The sequence below is a fragment of the Puntigrus tetrazona genome, unplaced genomic scaffold (assembly GCF_018831695.1).
Source record: "Puntigrus tetrazona isolate hp1 unplaced genomic scaffold, ASM1883169v1 S000000008, whole genome shotgun sequence".
NCBI classification, from domain to species: domain Eukaryota; kingdom Metazoa; phylum Chordata; class Actinopteri; order Cypriniformes; family Cyprinidae; genus Puntigrus; species Puntigrus tetrazona.
In genome coordinates this window covers 1059321-1081938 of record NW_025047688.1, presented here as the reverse complement: position 1 = coordinate 1081938, position 22618 = coordinate 1059321, and the positions used below count along the sequence as shown (strand labels likewise).

General features: G+C 37.1%; 1 protein-coding gene across 4 annotated transcripts in view; it reads left to right on the top strand.

The window, feature by feature from the left end:
• kalrna (kalirin RhoGEF kinase a) overlaps window positions 1-22618 on the top strand; it is a 134729-nt gene that overhangs the window by 63286 nt on the left and 48825 nt on the right. For all 4 annotated transcript variants that reach the window (XM_043229538.1, XM_043229540.1, XM_043229539.1 and 1 more), the window contains exons 7-16: window positions 197-388; window positions 476-607; window positions 1989-2219; window positions 8087-8209; window positions 11606-11797; window positions 15576-15745; window positions 16325-16499; window positions 17256-17451; window positions 19286-19452; window positions 21052-21171. In XM_043229538.1, the coding sequence (XP_043085473.1) occupies window positions 197-388; window positions 476-607; window positions 1989-2219; window positions 8087-8209; window positions 11606-11797; window positions 15576-15745; window positions 16325-16499; window positions 17256-17451; window positions 19286-19452; window positions 21052-21171 (1698 nt within the window). The remainder of the gene's footprint in view (window positions 1-196; window positions 389-475; window positions 608-1988; window positions 2220-8086; window positions 8210-11605; window positions 11798-15575; window positions 15746-16324; window positions 16500-17255; window positions 17452-19285; window positions 19453-21051; window positions 21172-22618) is intronic.

Below are 22618 nucleotides of genomic sequence, written 5' to 3'. Positions count from 1 at the left end.
TTTAAAGTATATTCAAATACAAAACCGTTATTTTAAACTGAAATACTACTTTACTGACATGCACACTTTAACACAGAACCTCCAGTGATGCATTGCTTTATTTCAATACCCTGAATTCTGGATTGCTCATCTGTAATGTTTGTTTGTTTCTCCTGCCTTTGCACGTCACGATGCTGTCTGATCTCGTGTTTCCCAGAATGCATACGTGAACATAAACCGCATCATGTCGGTGGCGTCGCGGCTGTCAGAGGCAGGTCACTACGCGTCTCAGCAGATCAAACAGATCAGCACGCAGCTGGATCAGGAGTGGAAGAGCTTCGCCGCCGCTCTCGATGAACGCAGCACCATCCTCGCCATGTCTGCCGTCTTCCATCAGAAATCTGAACAGGTGCCAGTTTCTTATTTATCGTCCGTTGGCTCCTAGAACATGCTAATGCTGTTAAAAGCGATGGTTTCTAACGGCCTGTGTGTGCAGTTTCTGTCCGGTGTGGAAGCGTGGTGTAAGATGTGCAGCGAGGGCGGGCTGCCGTCAGAGATGCAGGATCTGGAGCTGGCCATTCATCACCATCAGACACTTTACGAACAAGTCACTCAAGCTTATACGGAGGTGAGAACTCATCTCTGTATGATGTCTAGAATTTGTATTTTTTTTTATATAATGTTGCAATAAATGATATTTCGGAATTCTTGGGAGAAATGTAATTCAAATTTATGCTATATTTGAAAATCATTTAGTTTGGAAAATAGTTTTCATTATTAAAACCTACAGTTAAACACAACTGTATTAAAGGGATCGTGCCACCAAAAATGAAGATTCTGTGAATAATTGAAAATGATTAATTCATTAAAATTACAGTGTATTTATTTTGTACCAACTAATATACTGAAACAAATACTTTAAAAAGCATGCACTGAAATGCAAATATATATATAACTAAAACTAAAAAAGACTAAGACTAAGACTAAAAAAGTTAAAGGGATACAGTGGTGCACCCAAAACATTTTATAGGTCATTCCAAAGACCTCTATTCACAAATTACGATATTTTTGATGAATTCCAAGAGGTCCCTGAACCTTCCATAGACAGCAAGTATATTACCATGGTCAAGGTCCAGAAATGTAACAAGGACATTGATAAAATATTCCATTTGACATCGGTGGTTCCATTTTAGAGAGTATCACGTAATAACATCTGCAATGCGCGTACACAGATACATTGTTTCACTCAGATCAAAGTGCAAACGATGTATACGACATATCCGCAAGGCGCAAGTGACACAGAACAGCATAATTTGTTCACGTTCAGTGGATACTCTCCACTACATTAGTTTTCTCACCAACCATTCAGGTGTCGGATGTTTTCAGCCATGATGGAAAGTCTCTGTTCTTATCTTACGTAACCAATCTACAGCTGTACTAATGTTGTTTGAGCTAGAAGAAATGAGTGAACCAGCCCTAATTAATCTGAAGACACAACAGGAAAACAATGGCATGATGTTATTGTACTACTTGAGTTCACAGACCTCCACCCCTCAAACTCAGACTGCAGTGTTTTTATGTGTAGTGCACGTGATTGAAGGTTCATCCTTGTGTTTCGTAATCCTCTACTGTTTACCCGTGACTCTGTTTAATGATCTGACATTAGAGAATGTGCTCTGTTGTAGATCTCATTTAAAATCATTCACTCACATTGTCATATTGAGCTCAGTACAAAACACAACATTAAGGGGATTTTCACTCAGTCAAATATGCACTGGATTTCTTCTGGTATCTCGGTTTCCAACAGACGACCACGAGCAACGCTGAGTGAGTTACTGGCTTATAAATAATGTTTAGGGTTAGTGTTGTTCAGGTCACAAGCACAAGCGGTTTTCTGGATTCTTCAAAGATGTAAAAGCTCGAAAGAAGAACATGCATCTGTAACATTGTGATTGTCTTGACTGTCACTTCTGCTCAAATGAACTGCTGGTGTCTTTCTCTCTTTGCAGGTGAGCCAGGATGGAAAGGCTTTGCTGGATGTTCTTCAGCGGCCGCTGAGTCCCGGTAACTCGGAGTCTTTAACTGCGACTGCTAACTACTCTAAAGCTGTGCACTGTATTCTGGATGTGGTCCATGAGGTCCTGCATCACCAGAGACGTCTGGAGAGCATCTGGCAGCATCGTAAAGTCCGTCTGCATCAGAGACTGCAGCTCTGTGTCTTTCAGCAGGACGTCCAACAGGTAGTCGAATGTTCACATATGTATAAACTCTCACTTGGAAATGGATACAGCTGTTTTGCATTGTTTTGGTTAAGGAATGCAAAACAAACACCAGGCCACGTGCTGTAAATATGATAAATGACTGTGATATATCAATATACCACAGTATAACCCAAGAAAATGTGAAAAAAACATGTAATTTTTCAGATATAAACTGTTTTTGTAACTCTTTTGTAACTTGTGTATTTGACAAGTTTAAAGGAACACTCCGCTTTTTTGTAAATAGGCTCATTCTCCAACTCCCACAGAGTTAATAAGTTGAGTTTTACCATTTTTGAATCCATTCAGCCGATCTCCGGGTCTGGCGATAGCACTTTTAGCATAGCTTAGCAGTGACAATTGAATCCAATTAGACCAGTAGCAGTAAAAATGACCAAAGAGGTTCAATATTTTTTTTATATAAAAGTCTTCTGTAGTTATATTGTGTACCTGCAGAAAATGAAAACTTGTAATTTTCCTGGCCGATATGATTAGGAACTATACTCTCATTCCAGCGTAATGATCAAGGAAGTTTACTGCGGTAACATGGCATGTAGTACCTAATCATATCGACCTAGAAAGTCACAACTTTTCTTTTTCCGCCAAGTTTAGCACACAGTATAACTACAAAAGAGTCATTATGGTCATTATGCTACTGGTCTAATTGGATTCAATGATCTATGCTAAGCTATGCTAAAAATCAACTTTTTAACTCTAGAGGAGTTTGAGAATGAGCCTATTTCCAAAAAAAGTGGAGTGTTCCACAGTAACACATATATAGTATAAATACTCAAGTAGACTGCATATGGTTTAAAACACTTGATTTCAGCATGATATACAAGGAAATCAACCAATCGAACCAAACAGATGTTTCTGTTTCTGAGGTGTTTGCAGTAAAAGCACAGCCTTCATTAAAAGGCAGCTCATTTACATTTAAAGAGACTTTAAAATGAGACACCAGACGCTTATATTGTGTACAAAAGGAGCATAATAGGTCTCCTTTAATAAAAAATAAAATAAAATACTTTTTTTCAGTGCACTATCTATCATTTTAAAGTGCAGAATGAGGACATTTGTCAACAGTTCGCTATAAATTTGGAGGTGTACAGTTTTATACGCAACATGTTTTTTTTGCTTCGAGTATTTTGAGTGTTGGGTATTTGCCCAGAGGAGCAGTTAATATCTCTCCATTAGCCTCTTTCAGCGGGTCTGTGGCGGCTCCGGGCCTGGAATCAGCTCAGGCTTTATCAGACCGGGGTCAGTGCTTCAGAACAGCCAGTGGACCCCGCCAAATCAAGATCTGAACCAGAAGCAAACATATAAAGAGCCAATGAGACCAAACCCAGCCCAAACGGGGGCCAGATTCAGGCCAAACGCAGGGCAGAGAGCAGCACAGATGATACCCTTCGTTACACTGACCATAAAACGGTCATTACTGCACTGCTGTATCAGTTTCAGTCATTCTGAGCGCTGTATTGGTTGCTTTTAGTCCTCTCTGTTCTCTTCTCTGAACCTTCTGACTCCAGAGCGATAAACTTTATGCACTTGAGGTGTACTTAAAATCTTAAAAGCATATGTGTACCAACAAAAGAGCACACTTTCATGAGCTCAATTTCACTTTAATAATATTTTGCTGTGCTTCAATAATCACGGAAAGTAAATAAATCTCAAATGTACTAAACTGCAACTTTATCTTTACTTATGTGCAATTACAAATAAATGTAATATCATTTTAAACATATTTCAACAGAAATGGCAATATGCATTAGTGAATTTAACTTTAAAAATCTTCAGGTAACTCACTCAGCTTGCCAATACATTCAGCATTGCACTTGAACCATGTATCACCAGAGATAATAATAGTCATTATGACATTATTCATAAAGATGTACTTAAATCATACTTAATTTGGTAAAAAAAAATGTAGCATTTAAAATTTGAATAACAGACGTCCAATTAAGTGTCTGAACGCAGGTGCACTTCAATGATGTAATTAACGTGCTTTATTTTTGCACACTAATTTTGTAACTAATATGCTATATATGATTCTTAAGATAAACTTAAGATCATCTAAATGTATTTAACTGCTATTTTGAGACACAATGAATACATACTATCTTTATTTTTAAAAATGTACTACCACTGTAAACCAAATACATTTTTGGTGGTACAGTATGTAACAAGTAAATTTTAGTTCATTGCTAGGCTTGCATGTGAGATGCAATGACTAAGTTTATTGGTGCGGGGAAGGTGCGTATCACAAAACAGAAACAGAAAATCGTGCCATTCAAACACCCTTTAATGAGATCAGGCGTGATCCGAGCAGTGCCTTGAGCGCGCTTCATTCAAACGTGTGCGCACAAAAACGATCTGTTACAGCACGTCAGATCAATAAACGAGCGAGAATGATAAACTTTCTTGAGGAAGCCGCACTGACCTGACCCTTCAGAGAATTGATTATAGCCGCCCCTGGAATCTGCCATTTAAATGAATCCAATGAATAACTCGATGACTTAATCATTAACACAGTTACCACCACCTACTGGCAGTTTTAGTTAAACATTTAGAATATCGTTTCACTGAAGAAATATTTTATTTCTAGTAATACTAATAAAATTAATTAAATCATTAATTAAAGGCGTAGTTCACCCACCCAAAAATTACTCACCCCCAAGGATCAAAAAAAATTTAATAAAACAAAATATTTTTTTGCTGAAGCTAGTTTTTGTAATTTTGATACTTTATACAACAACATTAAAATTTAAATGAAATATTTAGGTAACACTATAACGCTATAATGTTTTTGCCTGCACACATTCAGACGTAGTTGTAATGATGATATCAATTTTCATGTATTTCATGTGATGGACTGTGTTTCAGATCTGTTCACCCGCTGCTTTGTAGGTTGACCAAGAAAATAATGACATTTTTCCATTGCGTTCGATGAGCGTTTAAAGTCGATCTGTCCTGCTGATTGGTTAAAGCATCAGATTTTCTGATATGCGTCGATTGGTGATTGGCGGAGTTAGATTTCACCCTTCAAACACTGATCAGGTAAAAGACGCTAAACACTTTAAACACAAACATGCGGCTTTGATAAAACCGGATCATTGATTTGAATGAGATATCAACATACTGGATATTTTCTGAGAGGCAGATTGTTATTATTACCCATATTTGGTGATGTTAGTTTGCCTCGCCCTGAAATGTTTGCAATTCTTGAGTAATGGAGGCTGAGAGGTGGCCAAATGTCTTGAAGTGTGCAGTTAAATACAGGTAATGAGTAGCTCGAGTTATTTAGAGTACATGAACAGACCTCCCACGCTCGTACGCACACAAGTCCTGTTTGTGTACAAATGCTACTAGTTGCAATTAAAAAAATGAGATTTTCCTTTTAGAGTCAACACCCAACGGAGCATTTTATTTTCTGGTAAGAGGAATGCTCATTTCTGGACGTGCTGTTTCTTTAAAAACATTCTCGTGTTTGTTTGCATTCGACACACTGCTCCCTGGAGCTCTTCCTATGATCTGCGCTTCAGTCTCAGACGCCCATTTCGATAAGATCAGAGCAGTTCTTCTGCGTTTTCTCTGCCTCTTTCTGGGGTTAGCGGTGAATTGGTTGTGGTTAGCAGTGAGTCACAAGGTTATCAGCAGAACACACAAGTGCTCTTGATTCGGTTACCTGGGAAACCGTGATAACTGGAGTAAATGGGGGTTGTGAGTCACAGCGCGACAGACTGTGGGAGACTGGTGTGGTATCAGTCTGACATTATACATCTTACAGACTCTGTTTTGTACACATACTTTAATTTTTCTGGTAAAGGTCAAAGTGGTTTCTTGGCATTTATTTTAGACCAATGTGTTTCTTTGGGAAAATGTCATCATTTACAACATTCAATTTCAATTATTAGGGCAACCTTAAGTGCAAATTATGTGGTATTTATTATTGTTTATTCTTAACTAAATAGATCAGTTTAATTATTTAGTTAGTTAATTAGTTAGTTGTAAATGTCAGGTTGGTTTAACTATGCATTACGTTCAATAATCTTGCTGCTAATCTGAAATTGCTATTCATTTATTAAGAAAGAAATTATAGTTAATAGTAATTTTTTGTTTATTTGTTTGTTTTATAGTGGGAATTTATTTAAAATAAAGCGTGACCTTATTTTTGTTATTGTGATTGTAGTTTAAAAAATATCATAATTTACCAAAGATATTTAAACCAACTGATATGATTATGACGTGGAATGAAAAATTAAAAAGGTAATTGTGTCTTTTATCTCGTAATTCTAAGTTTATATCTTACAAATATGATTGTTTTATCACGATTCTGTGGAAAAAAATGTAAAGTCAGAATTTTAGTCAGAATTCAATTCTATGAATTTTTTGAAGAAAAGTCAGAATTCAGTCCGAATAGATAAACGGATGCAACTATTTTCTATGCTGTGTAAATAAGCACTTTTTTTTACAAAGCTTTTTCCTTATCACCATCTTGGACGTCCTTATTTGGCATTGCCTTCTAGAAATCGTAGCAGTTCTGAATGTTTTTGAAATACTACAGCCTGATCAGTTTATTATGTCTTTTCCTTGATTATTTCTTGTACTTGATTATTATCATAATTTGCTTCATGTAAACAGCCATTACAAACATAATCAATAGTTTAATAAAGAGTCGACCATCATTCAAGTCACAATGACTGATAGTCAAACACAAATGCCTGATTGTTATTGAATTATAAGTTGATTTATTTGACCAAACAGGTGTTTAGACTGATTGGTATAATGGGTGCCATCTGTGAACCGCAGACTGTTGCCTTGAGCAGCCGTATCCTGTGATGGACTCATCACGCAGAGCTATATTTATCTCATGAGCCTCTGTTAATGTGCAAGTGAATGAAGGAAGCTGTTTTTAGAACATGCACTGGACTCTTTAATCAGTGTAGCAGAAACAAGAACTCATTGACGCCATTGTGTACATGTTTGATTGTCATTGTATCACTGGCAAACACGCAAATCTAGTAGAAGAACTACAGATACCATGACTGATTTCAGTATTCAACTAGCCCATGAGAACCAACATCTTCCATATTACATATGAGATTAATTTAGTTGCTCTTTTAGTAAATATAAATAAGTACTTTGACAAGGTTCTTACAGTTCTTACACGTTTTAAGGGTAGTAAACCACGTTCTGAATTTGTTGGAGATGATTGATAGGAATGGCTAGAAGACTTGCCTAGAAAGCGTTGCAATAGTCTAGCCTAGATAGAATAAGAGCTTGAACAAAGAGTTATCAGAAAAGGACCTTATCTTCCTAATGTATAAGCATCCAGAAATAAATGTCTGCTAGACATGCTGAGATGTAAGCAGCTATTGTCAGACCATCACAATGAAATGAGAAGCAGAGCTGAGTGTCATTAGCCTAGCAGCGATGTGAAAAGCCATTGTTTTCCGAATGACAGAAGAGAAGTGGTACAAGAACTGAGCCTTGAGGCACCCCCGTAGATAGATATTGTGACTTAGATACCTCACCAAAGTTGAAATGCAAAATAATCGAAAATGACAACTCCATTATGTTGGAGGAATGTTATTGGTAAAACGCTGTCTTTATTGATGAGGATAAAGTGTCTTTGAATCGCTTCTGGACTGAAGACCCGTGCTGATTGATCAATCTCTCCTCGTATGCCCATGAGAGTATACGAGCAGTCACAGGCACTGAGCATTAGCCTGTGTGTGTGTGTGTGTCTATGTCACATTAATGAAATAAATGTGAAGCTTACCTGACTCTCTTTCAGCTCTGTTTTGTTTTTCCCATGCTCTGAATGGGTTGTGCTTGTTTGTGTGTTGCAGGTGATTGACTGGATAGAGAATCATGGAGAGGCTTTCCTCAGTAAACACACAGGTGTGGGCAAATCCCTGCATAGAGCCAGAGCCCTGCAGAAACGCCATGATGACTTTGAGGAGGTGGCACAGGTGAGACAACAGCTGCATCAGATCAGATTCATCCAAACCGGACATTCCACTGCCAGCCAGACCAATCCACATCAGTCTTATCTAAACCACTTATTTTTAGATTGAGTCATTCAGTTAGATTCATCCAAAAACAAGTAAGAAAAAATATAACGAATGCTTAGCAAAATGATTAACAATCACTCCGATTGACTGAATTAACTTTAGTCAATGATTTTAACCTATTTACAATCTGGGGATCGGCCAGTCTGAAACCTGCCAAAAACCCTAATTAAAGCGGAAAACACGAATTTAAAATAACGGAATACACTTGCACTTGATGTTATTGACATCTCTGTGTTATGAGCCATGCAAACCTTTGCAAAAACGTGGCTTCGCCAGTTTGCCATTAAAGCGGAAAACACGAATTTAAATGCGGAATACACTTGCACTTGATGTTATTGACATCTCTGTGTTATGAAAACAGAACATATGGGCTGATAAAACAGAACTCCGAATGACCGTTTGAGTCTGAGACGCAGAGCGCTGTTAACAAACGAAAACTCAGATTAACATGGAAGAGATGTGATTTATCGCTTATCAAGTTGTGCCTAGTTTATCACAGTCTATCGGTACACTTGGAATCAGCTGCTGACAAATGCAAGCCTGAGTCTTGTGTGTCCCATTAGCACACATCTGCTGTGAGTCCTGCCATGCAAATACACAGTTCTATCATGAGCAGTTCCCATACTGCGCAAATCTCAAACAGACCCCACTAGCCACAAGAAGACAATCCTCTGGATAATTACAGGAAGAGTCTTTAAGTGTCTGTCCCTTTAGTGACATTTTATCAAATGATGTTGTAAAGATGTCAGCGTATACGGTGGAAGCTCAGGGAACACAAGAGCTTCAGAAGACTGCCCACACTTCAGCTCCATCAAAAGAGCTTCACAGATGGTTTCCTTTACTGGACGGGCAATGAGTTCAGAAGATACTGTATACTTTGACTGTAAAGCAGGTTCAGATGACTACAGTTCATCTTATAACTTATAAATAGAAGTGCGAATGTTCACATTAAATATATTTTGTTGTTGTAGACTCATCTCTGGAGACGGTTGTGTGGAAATCTTGGTATCTTTTTGGGTTTGGAAGAGAGATGTGTCTTTTCAGGCTGTTGTTTCTACATAACACACCAGACAAAGGCCAAGTAAACATGATTGAATGCTGATTTTATTGGAGAACCGCCACATGCTTCTCTCATACTCTATCGTTGAACAAAGAAAGCAACTGGACTACTGGACTTGATTATCGTTGATTTTTCTTCTCGATGGCTAATATAGCTCTAAAAATAGCTGTACTTCAGTTAGTCATGGCTATTTTACACCTCTTATTGACCCTAAGAATTAAAAAAAGTTGTTATCATTAAGACTTCTGTTTGAAAAAAGTCTCTATTGTGATTGGATAACCTCTGCGTTCCAGTGTCATTGTACTCTTGAGTTCCCCAGGTCAAAATCCCATTAATTTTCTTCATAGTGAGACAGATTTTTTGCCTTTCAAGAGAGCCTTACCATAAACTCTGTTCATTTTTAGATTAGTCATTTTTATTAGACTTTAGTTACACATCAAATTTTAACTTTTAACTATTAACTATCATTTTTGCCTCCATAAACTGCAAATTTTCTTCTTAATAATAGGCTATAAGATTGCTGTTAAGCTCAGATATGGGGTAGGGTTAACAGGTCTAAAATAAGGCATAGTTTAACATGTGGACTTCAAGAGATCATGCTTTTGAGGACAACAAGCAAGCTAATATGATTAATTACTTTCACGTTATTACTTTACCACATGTGTGTGAATAATCTAATTAATAAGTTGAACCAATGGGGTTTGAAAGAGAAATATGTGACCATGTACGGGAAAGAGTTAAGACTAGTTAACTGGTACTACACTTATTCAATGCTGTCATATACAAGCTAGACACATTTGACTGAAATTCACACTGTTAGATCCTGCTGAACTAATATTTGTTAAACAAAGCGATGTTAAATCCACTGTATGGTATTAATCTGACAGTGCACCGAAGAGATGAAGATCACTGGACACTAAGCCCTGCCTCTTTCATCCACATTTCCTTGAGATGAGTAATCTGTAATAGCCTGGATGACAGATCGTGGGTCTCAGTGTCATGAGAAGGGCTCGAGACAATCCGACTCCGTCTAAATAAGGGATTTGTTTTGGCTCAGCCATTATTGGTAACCAGCGAGACATATGCAGCTTTTGTTATTCTGCTTATCAGACATATGATATATCCAAGAACAGACTGATGAAGATGAAGAGATGAGACAAAAACACCTCTAGACACTTTCAGGCCAAATGCTGATGGAGGGATGGATTTAGTGATGATATGTGTGTGCATGCAGCATATATAATAGATTTTTAGTGCTGTTAGCCCCAAACCAATCTCTAATGAATTTCAACACAGCAATATATCACCCGATGTGGCAAAAACAGCGAGCTAGTTCTCAGGCTTTTTACTGTAATAACATTAGACAAGATTATGGATTACTGTATGTACAGAAAGCTAAAGGAAAAAATAAAGATTTACTCCATTATTCAGCTTATCTAATCATAGCACTGTATGTACAATAACATTAACCAAAACATGCATTATTAAAAACTCTTAGTGTACATTAAAAAGAAGTTTATATTATTGTCTAATTCGACTTCAGATTATTTTAAACTTACTTTGAAACATTTTTCACTTAGAAATTGCTAGTACATTAAACAAAAAGGAACACACTGAATTTAACATTGCATTTTGATTTTTCCTATAACTTCATTTTTCTTAACATAACATGTACTCCAATAGTGTTTAACTTCAAAATAAATAAATAAATGAAACCACGACCATCATAGCCATCGTTTACAAGTCATTAATATAATGCATAACATATCTGTAATTAATTCAGATATGAATGCATATGAAAACATCAAAGTATGCTGGCAGCCTTTAAATGTAATGTTCGGTTCAGAAATGTATAGATAATGTACAGTCAGACTGTTTACAAGACAGTTGCACTGTTTGTATTTTGTGCCCTTTTTACAGTGTAATTATACATTAATGTACTGAGTATAATGAATTGTCTATGAATATGGTCCAATCTGTATTTTGTATAAGCACTAATCAAAATGCGTTCAAAGTGTGTATCAAATTAAATGTGCTGTGCTTTCACATGATTAATCCTGATGAATCACATGTACTGTGTGCATTTATTATGTACGTACTGTATAAATACACGTACGTACAGCACATTAATCATTTGACAGCACTGACTAATGTGAACTATTGTTGTCGGTATCTGAATGTTCTGAAACATTCACTGAACGAGCTTTCCCGCGTCTTCTCTCTCCCCCAATCAGAACACGTACACAAACGCAGATAAACTCCTGGAAGCGGCCGAGCAGCTGGCCCAGACGGGCGAGTGCGACCCTGAGGAGATCTATAAGGCCGCGCGACACCTGGAGGTCAGGATCCAGGACTTCGTCAGGAGAGTGGAGCAAAGGAAACTCCTCCTGGACATGTCCGTCTCCTTCCACACGCACACTAAAGAGGTAAGACCGACACACATGCCAGGTGGATTACAGAGGAATGCCGGGAGGTTTTGCTGAGCAGTGCCAGATGTGTGCGAAGAACGCGCTGTTTAGCTCTCCAAATGCCAATCAGGACCTTGCGCGAAACCTTAAATGCTTCTGCCATTACGTAATTCATGACATGTTTAAGGCACGTCGCTGCAGCGGTCAATAGCAGTGATTATTAGTGATTTATTATGCAGTAATGTGACATCACGCTACATCCATCACCTCATGCACCCTGCGTTTGAGAGTGTAAATATGTCGGAGGGTTAAGTGGCACGATCCATCTTTCTGGGGGCGGGGTTTGGTGCTGCGCTTGTCTCGTGTGAGCTATGGTTTTGTTGATGTATGGAGATTGTAGGAGTGTGGTTTTCTCACGACTGACTCTGATGACCTGATATCGCCCGCTCTTTCTTTCTCTGGAAACTTAAGGTCTTGTAAAACACATTCATTTTCAGGTGAATAACGACATGCTTATTGTACGCTTACTGTATTTGAAAAATTGGTTGCGGTGAAATGTTTTTAAAAGAAGCCTCTTATGCATACCAAGGCCTATATTTGATTAAAAAGTATATTTAAAACAGCATCATTTTGAAATATTACTATTTAAAATAACTGTTTTGTAGTGTAACTTATTTCTGTATTGGCAAAGCATCATTACTTCATTATTCAGTGTCACGTGATCCTTCAGAAATCAGTCTAATATGCTTATTTGATGCTTACGAAATATGTTCTTATTATCAACACAGTTGAGTACAGTTTTGCTGCTTAATATTTACTGGGTAAACTATAAAATATGGAAACGTTTTTTTCAAGAACAGCCTTTATATTAAATAATATATTTAAAAAAAAAAAAAAAAAAAAAAAAAAAAATATATATATATATATATATATATATATATATATATATATATATATATTATATTTTTATTTTTTTTTTTTAATTAATTTATATATTTTAGTTTTTTGTTTTGTTTTAAGTGAAAATTGATTTTAATTATGAAATATATAGAACGTAAAATATAAGAGCACGTTTTATCATTTCGTTGTGATATTTTTATTACCATGTAATAAATCTGTAGTTCTGTTCAGTGATACATATGTAAGACTTAGCCTTGCTCTTTAGCTGCTAACAGTGTGGATTTTTTGTTTGGTTAAATGTGTTACAGTAGTGTTTATACTCGACTCGTGTATTGAGCGTTAAAGCACTGCTTTATGCGATCTGAGGATCTCCTGCAGGCCAAACATGTACAATGTTTCAAACTGGCCTGGAGAGTTTCTGCACCGTCCTTCTGAAAAGGGTCACAGCGCGGACCCTCAGAAGTGCACAGGTTCAGCAGCACTCCAGAAACACTTCATCCAGCCGAGAAAGCCACACACACTCTTAAGATCGTTGCGAGGTGAAGGTAGGCTATGTAAAACTCTTAATCTCTTCTAACATTTTATTTTGATGGGTCCACAGCGTGCTACGTTAAAAACATGACAGAAATATAGCCTCTTACTATCATATAATGATGCTTTTGATTTAAAAATATTGCTAACATTATAAGGGTACCTCAGAGAACAATAAAATATATAAAAAGACACTTCATGACCCTATATATCACTATATATAGACATGCACACACACACTTATATAGTCCTACTAGCAATCTGAAGTGTATTTTTAATATTTTTAATTCCTAGTGACCAGATTAACCACAGATGCAGTTACTATGGAAACCCCAGGGATGGGGTTCACCGCTGTGCTTCATAACTGTATTAACCATGTCAGCTGTGTTTGAAACCAATGTAAAGAGAAATGAACTCTTGGAGTGGCATGCAGGCCGTGTTTATTTCTGTATGTCCTCGCTGTGCGGTTCGGTTTAACGTATCCGTCGTGTTCAGCTTGTCGTACGCATTGCTGCTCAGAGCTCTCTGGTGCGATTCGTATGAATAATATTCCTGCGCGCGTCTCAAGCCGCCGTTGGGGGGATCGTCCATCATGAAGATCCCATCCTCCTGCAAGAGCCGCTCTACGCCTGCAACACGTTAAAGCTAAACACGAGCAGCCTCCTCACGGTAGATTTGGAAAGGCCTTATTCATCATCACGGGCTCTCGTTCTGCATCTGGCGGAGCTGACGTTCCCACGCTCGTGGAAAACCTGGGAATGTAAGGGGAATGATTCGAAATTCTTAAAACGTCATGGGAATTCTGCAGCATTTTTTTAAACCCTCATCAAGCGATCGCAAGCGCCACGGCCAGTCATTGTTCAAAGGTGAAAACACCGTAAAGAGGCATCTGTGTTTATCAAACATGCTCGCGTGACCGATATTCTCTCAGTAACTCGATCCATCAGCGAGAACGGCTCCGTGAGTTGTTTCTCGTGAGTTAATTAATTGTGAGCGTTTTTATTCTTCCACATGGAGCAGTGAGAACGTGTTTACAGAGACTTCGAATGCAGCACAGAGGTGACGTACGTTTATTTGCAGAGGAACCACAATAGCGGGACCCGCCGCATCGGTTCTGTAGTTTTTGGCCGATTCTTGATTGAGAAGATGATGCACACAAATTGTCATGACAACGGCCAGCAAAGTTCTGGCAGTTCTTTCATCGCATCTAAGCTAAATCTGACAAATCATTAGTTTCGCTCATATCTAATGTGGCATGTGTTTTCCCAAAAAAAGTCTGGTTTTTGTTTTTATTCATGGTTGCCAACTGATATATTTACGATACACATTGGAGAAGTGAATATTTGTTCATTTAATTTGATAACCAGATAACATATTGGCTCATGAAACTGTGTATGTTATGATATTATTATTCGGAATTAAATGTAGGGATACTTCTTTTTTTTCCGCTCACCAAGTCTTGAGTATCTTACAGAATATATTTGGAAATATGAAATATTTGGAAAGCTGAATTTTAAGCATTATTACAGCAGTCTTCAGTGCTTTTATTTTAATTAAGTAATTCATTCATTCATTCGTTTTTTAAAATGTTTGTATTTTTTTTTCACCGATACACCATTCAAATATTTTCCCAATTTATAATCAAGAATAAATAAATTGAAAATAAATAAATAAATGAAAACCAACCAACAATGTTGTACAGAATTTATAAAAATCTAAATAATTTTTTTTGTTAAATTGTTCTTCTTTCCGTCACACGTTTTTCCTTTTTAAGGTAAAAGTGACTTGATTTAAATGCTTAAAAAGCTTTCAATCCAAACTATTTACTCTTTCCTGTATTATTAATAAGAATACCATTATTAATAATTGAGCAGCAATAATATCTGACAATAACAGAGAACCAGGTCATAAGATATTCGAATGATTTCTGAAAGATCAAACCTGCACTGACCTGGAAACACGACGCCACACGTTTGAGGGAATTTGGTTCCGATTTTTAATGAACTCTCTGAATCATTTCTATACTGTTTAATCTTTTAGACTGAAATGTTAAAAATGGAAGCGGCATGAGAAATGAGAGCGTATATTTCCGGCTTCTTTCTAATATTGGATTCAGGACAGATTATTGTTAGATGAGCGCTATAATCTGTGCAGACAGGTCACTCCATCAGTCTGAGAAACTTTTTTTAGGTCTTTGCAGGAGGAAGTGTGTTTCTGTGCTTGTATGTGGGTCAGTGTTTGGCTCAGTTGTAGGGAACAAATATGGATGGTTAAACCACTCAATATAATGCTATAAATGTGCTGAAGTATTTAGGAGGAACATCACGAGGAAATACTATCTCTGATGCTATCTTGTGTGTTTCAGTTGTGGACTTGGATGGAGGACCTGCAGAAAGAGCTTCTGGAAGAGGTTTGCTCCGATTCGGTGGATTCGGTTCAGGAGCTGATCAAACAGTTTCAGCAGCAGCAGACGGCCACGCTGGAGGCCACTCTCAATGTCATTAAAGAGGGAGAAGACCTTATGCAACAGCTCAGGTATCAACACACACGTAGCTTACGGATACTTCTCAACACCCCTAGCAAACTTGGAAAAGCTACACTCAAGAACCAAATGTATCTGAACATTTAAAAAGAATCTGTAAATTGCATTATATTTGAACTTGTTGGATGTACGTGAATATATTTAATAGCCGCGTTCATGCTTTTACATACGCTACATGAACAGTAAACGATGCATTATTACAATTACGCATTGAGCCAAACCTTAAAATGTAACGCTGTTCTGAAAATATAGCCATAACGCTAAAACATTACATTTGTTGGCATGATGCTAGGGTGAAGCCATCTGTTTAAAGTTACATCCAGGCCCACAGAAAATTCCAGCGATAAGAAGACAGATTGAAATAAATGTATGCAAAATGCCCCATGCATCAGCTGTAAGTGCATTAGCGCAAAAGGGTTTCCAGTTTAATTTTATAAACTAAAGAGCGAGTCTGTGCTATTTTGGGCTGTCACAGATACGATGTTTAGAACGCTTTTTGCCAGAACGCTTACTTTAGCGCAAGTGAATTGCGATGGTTCTGGTTTGCCCCAACCCACGCACTCTTCACACAGAGATTCAGCGATGAGCAGCAACAAGATGCCTCACACCAGCTCTATCGCTCACATCGAGGGCGTCCTACAGCAGCTAGAGGAGGCCCAGGGCCACATGGAGGAGCTCTTCCACGAGAGGAAAATCAAACTCGACATCTTCCTGCAGCTGCGCATCTTCGAGCAGTACACCATCGAGGTGAAGCGTGCTTAAATCATTTTCATTTTAAAAATCAACGAACTGTTCTTGATCTTGAACCAAAAGATAAACACCGAGATAAATAAAACATAATTTATCAGAGTGTTCGAAAATGTAATGCCGCAACACAATGAAGTTGAAACTATATTGATGATAAATGTAAAATACTATAAATTTAAAGCCAAAAAATATAAGTAATTTGAAGAGTAATGCAGTATATTATTGAAACAAGGGGCCACTTAATTGTACTTAAAGGATTTTTTTTAAATCTCTCGATCTGGCGATAGTTTTTTTTAGCTACAGCTTAGCAAAGATCATTGAATCTCATTAGACATTAGCATCACACTCAAAAATGACTTTCGATATTTTACCTATTTAGAACTTTTTTATGCTTACATTGTGTACTAACACCAACACAAAACGAAAAGTTGCGTTTCTCTAGGCTGATACAGCTAGGAAGTATGCTTTCATTCCGGCGTAATAATAAAGGAACTTTACACAGTACCCGAAAATAGTCCTCCAGCAATTTCAGGCACTGCGTGATATCATTGCGTTCCTTCCAAACTCTATGGTCATTTTAGGCGGATGCTAACGGTCTAATCAGATTGAATGATCTATGCTAAGCTAAAAGTGCTACCACCAGAAATCTCCATTCATGCCTATGTTTTTAAAGCACTTAAGTATACCTGTAGCAAGTACACTGTAATTGTAATGTAACGTAATAATTTGAAGGTGTTGTTTCCGGGTGACCTGCAGGTGACAGCGGAGTTAGACGCGTGGAATGAGGACCTGGTTCGTCAGGTAAACGAGTTTACAGCAGAAGAACCCAGTCTGGCTGAACAGAGACTCCAGCGGCACGCAGAGAGAAAACTGGCCATGAACAACATGACCTACGAGGTCATGCAGCAGGGTCAAGACCTGCACCAGTACATCATGGAGGTCCAAGCTTCAGGTGAGAGAGAGAGAGAGAGTCCTTGTGACACTGACAGTGACAGCCATTAACTCAGTAGCGCAAGCTGCACTCTTTTATTGGTACTCTCAGGTTCTCGCCCGCAGACCACAACCACAGTCTGTTCACTGACCATGCTCCCAATGTATTTTGCACACTCATTCACAAACATCTTCTTAAAAGGGATTTCTTAAGATAGATTCTAAGAAATTTCTAAGTGAAATTCTAAAAGAAATCCTATTGGATGCTTTATGTAACACTTTATTTTAAGCTCTAGTTCTCACTGTTAACTGCTATAGCTACTAATTGTGACTTTTACCGCGATAAACTCAACTCACTAATTTGCTTTGTTGTAAAGTTTAGGTATTGGGTAGGATTCCTTCATCTATGGTGAAATACGGTCCAGCAGAATAAGGAATTATAAGGTTAATTATAGGTATAATATCTGACTTTATTTCATGGTGAGGTTTTACTTACAATATACGCATGATTTACTTGCTATATAAGTCAGATCATCCAAACGTATATAAAATCACAAACTCGTCCAGTACTCATGAGTTGGGGTTTTATCTGATACAGATAGAGAGGAGAGAAAGCCGCACAAAGAAAGCGTTGCGTGGCAGTGCGTCATTGATATATGAAACACAGTGAGACGAACCAATAGGATTAGTCTCCTCTGTGCTGTGATCTCCGGTCCGCAGTCACATGGGCGGCACTAATGATGCTCACTACAGCGTTCATTTCGGTGTAAAACAGTGAGTTGAAGTGGAATTAGACCAAAAGCCAGCCCTTTTGTCAGCTGTTGTTGTCCTTAACACATATTTCTCTTCCTCTCTACTCTTATCTTTGCACCATCCCGGCGTTCAGCGCTGTGCTTCACGGATATTTTTAACACTGGAAACAGACTTCCTCTCCTCAAACTGCTGACCCAACTCTCACCCCCCTCTCTCTCACATATGGGTCTTGGCTGAGGACGCGCTCTTCTGTCCAGGCTTTGGACGCCGTCTGTTCCAGACATTACTGTGACAATCTCTCACACATGCCTAAGTGTCCGATGGGTGTGTCTAATCCTGCTGCTGGGACAACCATTACATTCATTCATTCATTCCTAATTACTTTAACTAAACTTCCCAACTCTAGTTCTAGTAAGAAGTATTATTAGAAATTTTAAATAGAAATATAATTGCAAATTGACTGATTTACTGATTGTAGTAGTAATTCTAATAAGAATTATCCAATTAATATTGTACCCTAATAAAATAAAAAAAAATAAAAATTATAAAAAAAAAAAAAATATATATATATATATATATATATATATATATATATATATATATATATATATATATATATATATATATATATATATATATATATATATATATATATATATATTAAAAATATATATATATATAATATTAAAAATATATATATATATAAAAATATATATATATATATATATATATATATATATATATATATATATATATATATATATATATATTTGCTTGATTGATTTAAATGACATTTATGCACATTTAACTCTACTTGAACACTACACATGAACTCTACTTAACATACACTTGCGTCAGTCGCAGCATTCTTTGGTCTAATATGTTTTTAGATTTATATGCAATTACTGAACTGTACATTTTGGCTTTTTGGTGATCCTCACATCACATTGAGTTTTATTTTGCTGACAGTAGATGTGAATGAGAGTGGATCTGAACTAGCATCAATACTGCCACCCGGTGGTGGTGAGCTGTAGACATGTTCTTTCAGGCGGTAATGGTCCTGCAGGAAGAAACAGAATCGTGTGTCTGTGTGTGATATGCAGGTATTGAGCTGACCGGTGAGAAGGAGGTGGATCTGGCCACTCAAGTTCAGGAGCTGTTGGAGTTTCTCAACGAGAAGCAGCACGAGCTGGACGTGAGCGCCGAACACACACAGAAACGCCTGGAGCAGTGTGTGCAGCTGCGCCACCTACAGGCGGAGGTTAAACAGGTAACACACTGGTTCTGAAAGGAAACACAGTCAGTAACATCTGCCTGTTCGTCTAACTGTCCATCTGCTTATCCATCTCAGGGCCAAAAGTGAAACGTTATCAATGAAAAACAGTTTGGCTGCTCAAATTTATATTTATTGTTCTGTTTTCTTCATATTCTTACTGCTGTCTTGGGATAAAGATCAGGCAGATGTTCAGAGTCACAGCTGAAATGATTCCCAAAAGATATATTCCATTTAGTATACTGTACATAATATATACTGTAGCAGTTTCCCAACCCTGATTGGTTGTGACTCCAAGACCTGACATGTGTGTCTTCAATAAGAGACATCCGAAATGTAGAAAACTGCTACAGTAATTATAAAATATATATATAAAAATTGTATTGTTTATTTTTTATATATATATATATATATATATATATATATATATATATATATATATATATATTTTTTTTTTTTTTAAGTTTTACATCTCATCTGAGTTATAGAGCCTACATTTATTGTATTATAAAAGTAAAAAAAAAAAAAAAAAAAAAAATATATATATATATATATATATATATATATATATATATATATATATATATATATACATATATAAAGTCCAAAAACAGCCTTTGTTCATATTTATTTGTAAATATTAATTTAAAGTTTATTTAAAAATTTAAAGTCTTTCATTTTTAATGAGTATAATCTGCCCCTTGCTTGTTAATAAATACATACATAATCAGTTTTACTGACCCCAGACTTTTGGACAGCGGTGTAGACGTGTTTTTCTTTTACCCTGCTCTTGATGTATCACAGTGCTGGTCTCTCGTGTGGCTCAACAGAGATATAATCAATAGAAAGATGTTCAGTGTGGCTCTCAGAGCTAATCTCAATCAGAGGGCCAAAGTGCTGTCGCCAGGGACGGCCTTAAAGTGTCCTCCACTACACGAGCTCTAATGGAGAGAAATGAGCAGAGAGAGTTATGTATTCTGCTCAGTCTCCTCGGGATATCACTGAGAGGGACAGATTCAGATTCATACTCAACACTTATTTCTGAGTGCACTTGAAGAAACGACGATCAGATAGTAGAAGATAAATGGTATTTCAATTCACTTTATGTAAATATTATTTGACATTATATTTATAGAATTATTAATGCCTGCTTATATTCACAGAATTTACGTTATATAAAAATGTATTAGGTTCATAAACGTAACATTTTTCTTAAACATATAGATGCATGTGTGTACATACATAATAACCAAAAAACGTCATCAAGACAAATTTGCAATTACAAATAATTAGTAAATATGATGAAACTCCTAATTAGGTGGCTCAAAAAGAAATGTTCAGCTCACTACCATTTAATGCAAATGTAACCTGCAATATATTTCTATTTAATTGCAATTAACTCTGCATGCAATTAAATGTACGGAAACAATTCATTTAATGGAATTCAAATGCAAGAATATGCTAAGTATATTATATAAAGTGTATTAATGCTATTTAACTATTACACAAAGATTTATTGAATCTGCATTGGATAAGGTTGTATTTCTATTGCGTTTCAGAGCTAAATTTGTATGCGTTGTACTGTGCGTTGTTTAGGTTCTGGGTTGGATTCGTAACGGTGAGTCTATGTTGGATGCCAGTATGGTCAACGCAAGCTCACTGTCAGAGGCCGAACAACTACAGAGAGAACATGAACAGTTCCAACTCGCGATTGAGGTAAACACACACACACACACACATTCTGAACATTCATCTGTGAGATATCTATAGTAACAGCACTTCAGTCCTGACCTTTACATATATGACTAAAGTCTATTCCCCCTTCTCTCTTGTTCTTTTTCAAAGGTCATATAAAGGAAAAAAGAAAGTAGTTTTATGTACTGTACTAATGTACAAATGTCAATCGCCAGTCTAAAAAAGAGCATCGATTGGGTCTAAAATGTTCCAAAAAATCTTAAAAAGTGCATAACATCACACCCCCTCTCTTGAGTTTTAGTCAAAACCTTATTTCCCCATGCTCTCGACACCGAGGGATGTATGGAAGCGATTACTCCGAGATATTCCGAACAGATCCAGCAGGAATTGTTCGTTCATAAAATTTCGCGCAGGGATCGTAACATTCTCCTGAAGGATTTACGAGCCACAGACAGCGTAGAGCCGCTCCGCTGTTTTTACTGCAATTCACGGCTTCTTCTTTTGAGAGTGCTGTGTAAACTTGGGGATATAAGGGCACGTTCTGGCAGACAGTATTCACTCGAAAAACGTTTTTTTTTCAAGCGAAGCAATGGAACGACTCCCGCTTTCTGCTATCGGTCCGTGTCTCTCAGTACAGTAGTCATGTCATTTATCACAAGACTTGGCAGTGGTCTCTATTTCCTGCTTTGGACGAGGTTCTACCTGCGCAGCTCTGCTAGTAAATGTCCATAGCTGACTATTAAAGTTAGATTTATATTTTCCCTCATCATCACAACGCCAGCAGACAAAACACAGGCCGGCGTATGACTGTAGAAAACCTAAAGCTGTCAGCGCTCAGGAGCAGAAGGACCGCTGGAAGACGCTCAAATTATGTTCCCTGATAGTTGTTTACTTTTAATTATATGTCATCTTTAATGCTTGTGATTTAAGAGTTTTCGAAAATTGTATTTAAAACGGCTATTGATTAAAAATGATTATATTTGCTGCCTTAAAATGGAAACACAATAATCAATAATCAAAAGATGAACATTTATTATTAAGCAAGAGCAAATGGACAAAATGTAAGGCAAGTATTGATATATTTGAGGGAATACGTCATAGTTTGCGATATTACATACATTTAAACTCGTTCGACGTGCATTTTAGAGAAAAACAAACACTGTTGAGATTGGAGAACGTATTTTAACATCAAATGAAATGACACACATATTATAAAGAATCAAATCCATTTATGTTACGCAAGGCAAAAGATGTTTTCATTGTGCAAAGCGACCACTGCTGACTGACGCCTTGCCTATATGTTGCATTCCATAAAATAATATACATTTAGAAATGAATCAAGTGTATGCAAACCTAATCGTAATGCTCCAAATCGGCAGAGCTGTTCTCTCCTGTACCTTGTGTCCTGACTGTAACTCAGCAGCTGAGACAAGCTCAACTCTGCGCTTAGGTAGAAAAAAAGACCCCA